The 11,742-nt window shown below is 52.9% G+C and overlaps 1 protein-coding gene across 2 annotated transcripts in view; it reads left to right on the top strand.

Annotated features, from left to right (window-relative positions):
* Window positions 1–256: 256 nt before the first annotated feature.
* LOC113936485 (protein BEAN1) overlaps window positions 257–11,742 on the top strand; it is a 34,516-nt gene continuing 23,030 nt past the window's right edge. For both annotated transcript variants that reach the window (XM_027619751.2, XM_027619750.2), the window contains exons 1-2: window positions 257–418; window positions 10,128–10,234. In XM_027619751.2, the coding sequence (XP_027475552.1) occupies window positions 10,210–10,234 (25 nt within the window). In that variant the 5' untranslated portion in view covers window positions 257–418; window positions 10,128–10,209. The remainder of the gene's footprint in view (window positions 419–10,127; window positions 10,235–11,742) is intronic.

The raw sequence follows: 11,742 nt of genomic DNA, 5'->3' as shown, positions 1-11,742 counted from the left end.
GGCGGGCGGGGCTGCGGCAGGGCAGGGCTGGGACTGGGGCTGAGAAGCCGCCGCCGCCTCTGCTGGGGATCGCGGGCAGCAAGTCCGCTCGGCCCGGCCCCGCCCCGCCCGCCCCGCCCGCCCCGCCCCGCCCCTGCGCGCCGAGCAGGCCGAGGCGGAGCGGCGCGCCCCCCGCGACGCCCGAGCTCGAGCCCGAGCCCGAGCCCGAGCCCGAGCCCGAGCCAGAGCGCAGAGGCATCCGAGCGGGAACCAGAGCAGGAGCAGGAGCAGGAGCAGGAGCCGGAGCCAGAGCTGGAGCCAGAGCCGGAGCCAGACCCGGAGCCGGAGCCGGAGCCGGAGCCAGAGCGGGAACCCGAGCTGGAGCCGAAGCTGGAGCCGGCACTGCGGCGCGCGGAGCGGAGCGAGGCGGCTAAGCCGAGTAAGGGGCGTTGGGCCGGGGGCGGTGCTGGGGAGGGGCGGGAAGGGGGTCCCGGCCCCCTCCCCCGAGCTCTGCGGCGGCCCCGGCGCACGCACACACCCCGGGCGCTTCGCGCTTAGCCTTGGCGCGCCGGGAGGGCGGACCGGCGGTCCGAAGCCGAACCGCAGCGCGCTCCAAACGGGATCCCCAGACTCCCGCCCCGGGCCCCCTCACCCCGGCCCGGCCAATGCTGCCCCGAGCACGCCCTCGGGCCACGGGGAAGCGAAGGTCTCCCGGAGCGTCCACCCCGTGTGGGCGTCATAAGACAGCCTTCCCGGTCCCGCGCCCTCGGTTTCGGGACCCCTGAACAACCCACCTAAGAAGGGGAAGCTAAGACGCACTTTCGGCCCGGGTGGAAGAGGGAAGGGGCTCCCGGCTTTGTAGAGTTTGAAGCTAGAACCCGCCCCCACCCTTGAGCCAGGAAGTTTGACCCTCCGACGGGCGGGTCACCCGGGCCGTGCCCCCGCTTCGGTGCCTGCGGTGCTGGCTTATCTCCACACCAACGGTGGGAGAGGGGGCGTCCCCGCCGCACCTTCTCTCGCTTTGGGGCAGACTTTCCCTTGCGTGGTAAGTGGGACCCGAAGCTGGGTCCGAGGCCGCTGCTTTGGCTGGCTGCGCAGCGCCAAGCGGCACAGCCGCCTCTCCCCAAGCGCCCTCGGAGGCTCACTAGTGCCCACCCCACCCCCGGCTGACTCGCGCAGCCCTTCCTCCCCCTCCCCCATCCCCCCCTCCATCGGCTCCGCAGAAGAGCTGGTGCGCAGAAGACCCAGAGCTGCCCTCTTGATCCCACACCAGTGTCAGCGGGGGTGGCCAAGCGGGGGTGGCAGGGAAGGCGAAGGCACAAGTGACAGGTGTGAGAGGCAGGGGCTCCAGGAGTTTGATCCTTGATCTTGATCCACACAGCCCCACCGGCACCTGCCTTGAGGATGCCCCTCAAGACTCCCTCCCCAAACACCCTGACTTCACCTCCCTGTGCCTCAATTTCCTCCACTGACAAGTAGGCAAGATTCTGTTGTGAGCAGAATGTTTAAGGGCTTTGGTACCGCAGGATGGGCTTGATTGACTTCCTAGTTGTGTGACCTTAGACAAGGCGCTTAACCTCTCTTGAGCCTTAGTTTCCCCCACCTGAAACATGGCGAACGCGTGTTGAAAGGATTCAGTGAAATCCTGCTTGGGGGCGGGGGGCTACCATGGGGCTTGGCACACAGCCAGGACTCAATTCAGGTTGGCTACAGGTGTCATTTTATGAAGTTTCCAGCATCAGTAGATGCCAGGCAGAGTGAGTTCCCCTGAAGTGGTGGGGACATGATCCCCACCAAGCCCCCTTCAAGGAGGCCTTTGAACCCACCAAGGCCTTGATGACATCTAATTGTGATTCAAAACTTAGGGCCTGCCCTTTCTCAGACATCCCCTCCTCCCCAGGCTTTCTACTGCCTGGGCCAGCTTTCTCCTCCCTTATCACACCACATCCATCCAGGAGGGAAAAGACTCTGTCTGACTGACTTTTCCTTTTGCCCTTGGCTCATGTCTGCTGCCCTGGCGGAGGGCTTCTTACGCATTTCTCACAATCTGTGCAAGAGAATTCTGCACACCTCTCTCCACTCTGCAGTTTGGGGGTGGGGGTGGGGAGGACTGCTTTCCCTGAGGAGCCATAGCCTATCAGGTGGCTTGGACGTTCCAGTAGCGATGGCTCAGACAGGCAGCAGAAAGCAGCAGGGGGAGCTACCACCAGGACAAGGAGACAGGAGGAGGTCTGAGGGGTTCCAACCATGTTTTCATGCTGACCGTGGTGTGTTCATCCAGGCCCCTGAGCCAGGAGGCACCAGAAATGATGAACCTTGGGAGGAAATGGAGCCAGTGGCTGACCCAGAGGTTAGGACTTCAGAGCTGGAAGGTCCCCAGGAAGAGATCTGCCTGTCTGTGCATCGGGGGCCTCAGGCTCAGAGCAGAGCAGGCGAGACCCAGCACCTAGGGGAGGACGCTGGCATCTCTGGGGTGGCATGGAGGGTGTAAGTGGCAGGAGCACCGTTGGGAAGAAAACAGAGATCCATCTTGTGGACACCCATGCTAGTCCTGGCCACCTGTGGCGCAGCTGCCCAGAACAGGGCAGGGGAGGGGTGGGTCTGTCCACATGTTGCCTGATGGGGAGCTGGGAAGACAGGCAGAGTGGGCTGCCTCCTCAGGGCTCCTTCTACACAGAAACCCCCTTTCTCTTCTTCTTCCTCTGTACCCCACCCCACCCCCATTCACCCACTAGGATGTCACATCCCTGCATCTTCCATAATCCTCACTCTTCTTCCCAAAGGAGTTAATCAGGAACTAATTAGGGAGGTTTGTGTCTCCTGGTCCACATAAGTTTCTGGAACACAGCCCATAGGGAATGTGATGGGGATATGGGCATTACCTCCAGTCTTTGGGAATAATCAGACACATTCTGGCCTTTTACCTGAAGCCTTTGCCTTGGAAGTGCTCAGAGCACAGGGTAAGGGCCAGGAAGGTCTCAATCTGCTCTCAGCTCCTAAAAGTAGAAACTGAGGCCAGGAGGGCTTCTGGAGCCCCTTGGCAAGTGAGCACAAAATAGAGCTGTGGCTGAGAGCATGGCTACTTGGAGCCAACTGCCTGGGTTTATAGCATATGATTCTGGGCAGGAGATTTACCTTTCAGAGCCTCAATTTTCTCTTGAAAGTGGGAACAAATATTACACACCTCCCAGTAGAGTTGTGAGTCTAGAAGAATAATAGGAAATATCAGGCAATGTCAAATGGACCTCTCCTGGTGGCCTTGCCATGTCTACATTATGAACATACATTGAACACATGCTGTTTTCCAAGCATTTCCCTTTGAATTCTGACAACAGTCCTCTGACTTAGGTACTGAAATTGTCCCCATTTTATAGATGAGAACACTGAGGCTTAGGAAGGTTAAGGGCTATCTAACTTTGCCCAGGTATAGAATACTTAAAACATCCCTATGACTCATCATAATTTTATGAGTTTATAAAATTGATAATTAGCACCTTGTATCTTAGATGATGTGTAATTAGTTATTGGAATGCTTCCTCCAGGAATATCTTCAATCACTTTATACCTCTATATTAATTGTCTACAGGCTAGAGAATTTTTAGAGACATCTTCACTATTCAAACAGTAATCAAAGTGACTTAAAAGAGCACCCCCCCATTTATTCCCTATCCCTCTTCTCTCCATTTTTTTCATAGCACTTATCACCCCCAACATCTCTATATCATATTCATTTGTTTATTGTCTTCCCTCATCAATATAAACTCCCCAAAGGCAGGGACTTTTAACCATTTTGTTCATGATGATATCTCCTATATTCAGAGCCTAAAATAGTACCCAGCACTTAGTATGCTTTGCAAATTATGAAGTGTTTTACAAACATAAGGTCTATTGTTATTATTTTTGCCAAGTATATAGCTTGCCTGAAAATAAAACATTAAGGTTCATGGCAGAAACCATTCCCTCAAAAATTTGGCAAATAGGACTTGCTCAAGTGCCAGGGAAATTTTGATGAAGGTTAAAAACAATGGAATTATTTTCCTAACATTTTAATAAAGCTCCTTATCAGTAAGTTCAAAGACAAGTTATTTTTGTAAATCTTTACAATAACAAATGGCATGTTCAAAGGCAATTGAGTTAGCTTTAAAATTTTTCAATGAGTTAACTATCACTGACTTATTCACTTAATTACTCTTTGTTAGCATGAAAGGTTTTTTCAAATTTTCATTTTAATGATTTTTCAGGTTATAAAAGTAATACATGCTCACTGTAGAAAATTTGGAAAATCATAAAAAATGTAAAAAACAAAAATCCTCCTTAACCCCACTACTGCCCACTGAACACAATGACTGTGAATATTTTCATCTATTTCCTCTCTAATCTTTTTCTATATATGAATATTTTCTCTAGGTTTTTTTTTTTCTTTTACAAAATAAGGATCATGTTGTGCGCAGAGTTCTATAACCTGCTTTTTTAAAAAATATAACCTGGGTTTTTTTTTTCCTCTTAACATTATACTAAAAGTCTTTATCAATGTTATTAAAATGTCTTTAAAAATATGATTTCATGGCTATATATTATTCCATTATAATTTGCTCAGCCTATCCTCTTACTGGACAGTGGGGTTGTCCCCCATGTTTCACTGCCATAAATAATGATTGTGTCCTCTTTGTGGTGTTTCCTGAGCCTTAAATCAGGCTTCTCTACCCACTTGGTCAGACCTATTTGCCAGTTGGTAGGTGGACTGGTTTATGCACTTAGACAATAAATCAAGCCTTAGAGGTTGGGCCTTGGTGGCAGTGAAGAAGGAGGTGGCAGTTGATCCTACAGACGGCTACTTGCCAAGGAATGTTCTTCTCCATTGGGGAAGACACCAGCTGGGTCCCAGCCTCACATAAAGACCTTCCTGCAGAGGAGAAATGTTTCTGCCACCTGGGGACCTCTACCTCCAGCCCCAGGAGTTAGCCCCCTGCCTGATGAGGTAGATACAACCCTTTTATAATTAGTGTGTCTTGCCAAAGTCCAGAATCTCTGACTTTCTTCTCGCTCTGGGCAATGACATGCAAACCCACAGCTTGACGGAACCCCTGTGAGATGGTTTCATTCATTCATTCATTCATTCATTCATTCAGTAAATAGTCCCTGCGCATTTACCGCGGGAAGGACAGAGAGAACCAGTAGTTATCCGGACTGTCTAGACCTAGAGTCTCCACATCACCGTGCATCTCTGGAAGAGTCTCCATTTCTCTACCATCCCCCAGTCACCCAAGCAGAATCATCTTTAACTCCTTCCTCTTCCTCACCCTCTACATCTGATCTCTCTGTCCTGCTTCTTAATTATCCCCTACACAGCCCACCCTGTCCCTCAGAACCACCCAGCACGCTCCTGCCCAGGGGCCTTTACACTTGTCGGCTCCCTCTACCTGGAGTCTTTTCCCAGATCTCTACCCAGCTATTCACCCTGCCAGCTCCCTTCCTCCAGTCTTCGCTTATGGGTCACTCTCTCAACGAGGCCTTCTGCAGCCACTGTACCTAAATGTTCAGTCTCCACCCACACACTGCCTCTGTCCTTCCCTTACTGTTACCTAACCAATCCCACCATTATGTTGGTGTCTCCTCTGCTAGCAAGAAGCTCGGTGAGAACAGGTTTAGTCAGTGTTTCCTTCACTTCTCTTCTCTACCCCCGTCGAACCAATGGATGCGGCCTCTCTTTTTTTCCGTTCACTCTCCCCTTCATTTAGACCCATCATCTCCTGCCACAGCCTCCCTACTCCCCTGCCACCTGCCTCCCACCCTGGTCCACCCTCTACACTCAGCCCGGGGAGACGTTCCTAAAAGAGACCGTGTCGTTCCCCTGCTGAAAATCCTCCACAGGGCGGTCTTGGGGCTGGGGGCTCATTATCTCACCCAGCCCCTCTGAATCTCAGTGTTGACATCTGCAAAATGGGGGGTTTGTTTTGCGATTCCCTGGGCCGACAACACGTGACTGCGGTAGAGCGGGCGCCGCAGCGGCGTCACGACATCACGTGGCCTCCTGCACAGGCCAGCCCACTCCTGCGGCCCCTCGCTGTCCGCCGTCTACCGCGGTGCGGCAGAACCCTCCCGGGTCCGACTGCCGCGCATGCGCCGTGCCGCCCCTGCACACTGTCTGCGCCAGCCCAGCTCCGCCAGCTCGGCTCTGCCCGGCAGGGGCGCGGCGCCGCCCCCCCTCAACCACATACGCATTTGCCCAGGTCTGAGTGTCGCAGTGGGCCCCAGACGAGGTATTCTGGGAGTGGGGACGTGAGGCGGAATGGGAGTGACGTGGACTTGCCGCACACCATTAAGCCACTTCAGAGCCTGGAGTGCCGCCGCCGCCCGCCCTCCGATTCCTAGCCAGACAATACAGTCGCAGATGAGTCACAGGCAGGAACGCGCCTCGCCTCGGATGCCGGGCTCCGAGACAGGCGGGCAGGGGGAGACGTGACCTGAGAGTGGGTCCAATCCCAACCCCCACGCCCGCAGTCCCCGCTTCGGAACTCGTCGCCCAGCAAAGCACAGTCTCAGCCCATCCGTGCCAGACCTGGCCACCCACCACCCCCACCCTACTGTGTCCTCACTGCCGCTCTGGTCACATGTGGGGAAGAGCAGGGTGGGCACTTGCGCACACAGACACCTGACATCCAGCTCCTTTGTCTCCGTGACCCCAACCAAAGCTCCACCCAAGCTACCATGAAATCGTTTTCATGTAGGTCCTCATGTTGAAATCCACAAGTGGGGGAGGGGAGGAGAACACAGTGAGGTTGGGATTGCCGCTTTAGGACCCCCGAAGCCCCTCCTTTTGTTTTCCAAGGGTTTTGTGTGACACACTCTAGGGGCTTGGTAAATATTTGAATAAACTGATGCAAGCCAGAGATCCTGGGAGAATGCAGCAAGATGTGTGTGAGGTGCAGATTGAGTTACATGATGCAGGGAATGGTACCCTAGCTAACGTCAGCATCATTGTCACCCACGATGTCGGCGACCATCTCAGTTCCTTACATGGGCGTCCTTCCCCTCAAGAAGTTGAGTATCATTAAAAGGCAGCCTCAACACTGCAGTCCTATGCTGACATCAGGCCAAGGGAGATTTTTCTAGAATCCACGTACCTTTGAATGTCCCCTCAATGCCCAACACCATGTGAATTCCCAGAAGCCACACTGGCCCGCCATACCCACACAAGAAGCTAATAATCTAGAACAAGTTAGAACCAGAGTTGTCCTGGAAGGATGTCCAGGTGCTTTGGAGGCACAGCCAAAGTGACTCTTCTGTCTCCCGCAGTCAAAGAGGACCTCACTGAAGAGGGATTTTCTTGAGCTGAATGTTGACAGCTAAATGGGAGTTTGCCAGGTAGAGAGGAAGGGAATGACATGCCAGGGAGAGGAAATAGCCTGGAGGTATAAAAAACCCAGGGAAGGTTCAGGAAGCTGACCAGCCAGAGCACCAAGGGTGTCAGATCTCTGTGGGGTGTCCCTGGTGTAACTGGGGAGCACTGGGGGTACAGGACCCTACCCTGCACAGCTCCTTCTCCACCTGTTCTCTGTGACCTTGGGTAGGTCAAGTCACTGAGCCTCAGTTTTCTCACCTGCAAAATGAAAATGATGTTACCCACATCAGGGGACATGTTGCAGTAATGTTGGTGCCATTACCTGGCACATGCAGGTGCCTGGTGAATGTGGGTCCCACCTGAAAGCTCGAGTGCCCATAAGGCTTCCATATGAAGAAATGTCTACCCGACCCAGCCCCTTGCCAGCCTCCTGAGCCATTTGGAAACTTACACATTGCCCACCATACCCCCAGACTGACCACAAAATATGCATTGTGAGGGTTCTTGGTGCCCCCTGCCCTAGACAGCCCATCTCCCACCTCCCCCACGCCCACTGCAGCCTCAGCCTTCTTCTGAGAGTCACAGGGTCCAGCGGGAGGAAAGAGAAGGGAGTACAGGGGGCCTCCTGGAGAAGCAAGACCTTGGGGACAACCACTTGGAGTTTAGGGCGTGCTCAGCACCCTCCATAGCATCAAGAGCCACCAGCGTGCCCCTGTAGGAAGTATACATTCAGCATATTTTTATTAAGCACTCACATTATGCCACTTCACTAGAGAGCTAAGCAGAGCCCCAGGGCTGTGGAGGTAATGGTAGAAGCCAGGTCATTCTCCTAAGGACACTGGGGAGTTATGAAAGGGTTTTCAGCAAGGGAGTGACATAATCCATTTTGCCTTTAAGAAAGACTTCTCTGGAAGCCCCACGAGAGATGACCTGTCAGCCCACTTAAGTCCCCCTCCAGACACACACATGGCCACAGTGCACACAGGCACACCCCCAGACATGAACACAGACCCATGTACACACATGTATTTTTAGAAAGCATAGATCCCAGGCCCTGAGATTCTTCATGAATTTTCTGGTGTGAAATCACAGCTCCCCAAGCAGCCTGTCACAGCAGAGAGACTTCTCTACTAAGCCTTGGGAGATCACATCCTACCCTCACTTCCCCCATCAAAACTCTTGTTGGTTTCTGTGGGGACTGGGAGTGGGCATCAGACCAGCATGGGGTTCACACCCAGAAGGCTGAGCTGGAAGGAGCCATCTGGAAAACGGGATTCCAGGGTCAGGGAGCAGCAATGGCTCCCTCCCTCCCATCCCCTCAGACAGCAGAATGAACATGAGGTACATACCCCTCATCCTTGAAGCCGGTGAAGGGCCTTACCCTGCTTTCCCCTGAGGACACTGCAGCTCAGAGAGGTGAAGTGCTTTGCCCAAAGTCACAGCAGAGGGATTGGACTTCTGAGCTCAGGCCCTCCAAAGATAAGTCTTTGATTCATTTATTAAACAGAAAAAAATATTATTAATCAGTGCAATTTGACCAATGGTCTCCATCAAAACGTGGCTCCCATTGGAGGAAAAAATATATATATAATAAAAAGGATCTCTGTGGGAGACAAGGATGGGAACTTCTGGACCCACCTCTTAAGCAAAAGTTCTGTCCACAGTGTCATCCCCAGAATCAGGTAGGTCAGCCGCCTCCTGGGACCTGGAGGGGCCAGGCTCTTTGCCTGTTGGCTTCTGGCTACAATCTTTCTCCTGCAAGAGCCTACTGAAATCTACATTCAGAGTCCCTGCTCAGCAACCCCCAAAGGTACAGTTTGGTTTCTGCAAGTCTAGTGACCACACTCCCTAGAAAATAAGAATCATATCTCCCTGCTGTTCATACAGCTTCATGTCACTTGGAGCTCAGGAGAGACCGAACCAATTCAGATCTTTAGCAGCATGGGAGGCTGGGTTACTTTTTAAAAATGTTTCCTCTCTCGCAAATTGGTATTAGAGTGACCTGGTGCTCTCTTTCTACAAAGACATTCCAGTATCACACCAAGTTCACGTGGGGGGCAAGGGAGATTGGGGAAGAGACATTTTCATTCTCTTGGCCTTTATTAGGTGCGTTCTAAGTGTGTGCTGGCTGACAGGGGGGGCTTTGGAGTCAAAAAGACCCAGGTTCTAGTCCCCGCCTGTAATTAGAAGCTGTGTGACCTTAGACGAGCTACATTACCTCTCTCTGAGCCTCAACTTCCTTATTTATAAAATGAGAATGAAAAAAGCATCATCCCCTTAAAGGTGTTGGGATAACAGTAATAATAATGTTTCAGTTAAGCAACTCTAAACACCCTTCCAAAGCCAGCTCTGGGACCTTGAACCAGTTCCTCACCCTTTGCAGGTCTGTTCCCCTTCTGTGATATGAGGACCTTGGGCTGGTCTTTAAGGGTCCTTCCAGTTATAAGATGCTCAGAATGCCATGGTCCCTTGCAGTTGTCTCAAGCAGTGGGATCTCACAGGTACATTAGACAGGAGAACTCCAGGGGATTTCTCATTCCTGTTCAGGGGTCCACCCAGAGGAGATTTTTTCCCCCCTCCACCCATCACTGAGACCCCAACATGCTTTTGCCCCACCCCTGCCCCAGAACCCCCATACTCCGCAACCCAGAGCCCCCCCAGCCCCTTCCATGCCCAGAGTGGGCACATGCTATCAAAGTCCCCACCTTTTTGCCAGAGGTGGACAACCCAGGGACGTGAGTGTCCTGGGGGTCGGGGGTGCTGTGTGGGTGTCCCCATCATCATCTGCTTGTTTGTGTCTCTGCAGGTGAGCGGCGGATCCTTCTTCACACGAAGTCAGGACTCTGCACGTGGGCAGGCTGGCTCCGCTGTTCTGCTCCAAGGATTACATGTCCTTCAAACGTCCCTGTCCCTGTAAGTCTCCTCCCCACATCCTCCATGGCTCAGGGCCAGGCAAGGGCTGGGCTTGGAGTCAGGGTTGCAGAGAATGTTTCTAGGATGTTTGGCCAGAGAGCTCCAAGGGTCTGATGAGAGACTGAGGTGCTATGACGGGCAGGGGGGCGGGGGGGGGCGAGGACACAGAAGACCCCTGACATCAGCAAGAGACATCCCCCTTTTTACCTGTCCCTCCGTCTGTCTGTATCAGCACTTCCCAAAGTGTGGGGCGGGTTTCCTCTGAGGGATATTAATGGGATTACTTTTTTGTTTTTTTAATTCCATGGCCAAATGAATGTGGGAAGTGCTGAGTGAGACAAGTTAAGTAGTTTTTGTGACCACAGGACTTTTCAGAGCCTTTAATGTGGTGATGGGTGTTGTGAGGCTGCCATAGGGAAGAGAAAGCCCAATGGCCTTCCCAAATTTAACTGACCACAAGGAATGTCTCACAGGATTGGTGCTCCACAGAACATAACTCGTCAGAGTCCACTGTCCTAAGGAAACCCTCCCTGCAGTATCCCCACCATGAAGCCCCGCATTTACTAATTCATTTCATCTAATGAAGCCTTGCGGTGATTTTGCCCATAACATTCTTCTCATGGCTCCCTGATGTCCATAAGTCCAGGTGATGGGCTCAATCAGGTGTACCCCTGGGGCTGAAGGCTACAGCCCCCTCTGGCTTACTCCCCTAGTCTCCACCAGCGCCACTCACCCCAGGGTCCCCTTCACCTGTCCTCATGGCAGCCACTTGCTTTCTCTCATGGTATCTCCTGTGCCCCCCAAAACCACCATCACTTGGTGCAGTTTGGGAGGACATCCCTTCTCCTTGATGTCTCAGGACTATGAATCTGTGTGAAATCAAGGACCCTGCCTTATCCCCCCCTTATCTATTTGTCATCTCCCCTCTCGCATGCTCACTCTAGCAAATCCCTCACCCCCAATCACCAATGTCTATTCAAACGTGTACCATTGGTTACATGTTACACATCTTGGAGTTGGGGTCCTCTCTTCCAAATAGTCGAAACCTCAGCTGTTGAATCTTTGAACACCAAGGGGCTGCTGCTGTGGGCAGGTAGAGGACACTGGCCTATCCGGTCTGGGTGGGACCGTCACCAGGCATGCCCTGGGGAATATGGCAACGGCGGGATTCACCATCACCAGAGCGGTGTCAAGGGGGAATCGGTACAAGCTCGGTAAGGTCTTGTTACTGTTGTCACCGCTGCTGCGGCATAATCAAGAAATTGAAGCCCAAGCCCCAGGCCAGGTGAGAAGGCTGCCCGTCCAGGAACACCTGCCCCACAGAGGGCTGGAATGGTTATGTCCTCACCCCCTCGAGCAGCTGGGAATGGAGAAGGCTGGTAAAGGGTAAAACTGGGCTGCTCAGTGTAGAGGGCTTTCTAGAACTTTCTGGGGCCAAGCCAGGCCCTGTGAAGCCCTGTCTACACAAATAGAGGCCATCAGCACAGGACAGCCCTCTGCATACCCAC

The sequence above is a fragment of the Zalophus californianus genome, chromosome 17 (assembly GCF_009762305.2).
Source record: "Zalophus californianus isolate mZalCal1 chromosome 17, mZalCal1.pri.v2, whole genome shotgun sequence".
In the NCBI taxonomy this organism is placed as follows: domain Eukaryota; kingdom Metazoa; phylum Chordata; class Mammalia; order Carnivora; family Otariidae; genus Zalophus; species Zalophus californianus.
This window is presented reverse-complemented; position numbering and strand designations above follow the sequence as displayed.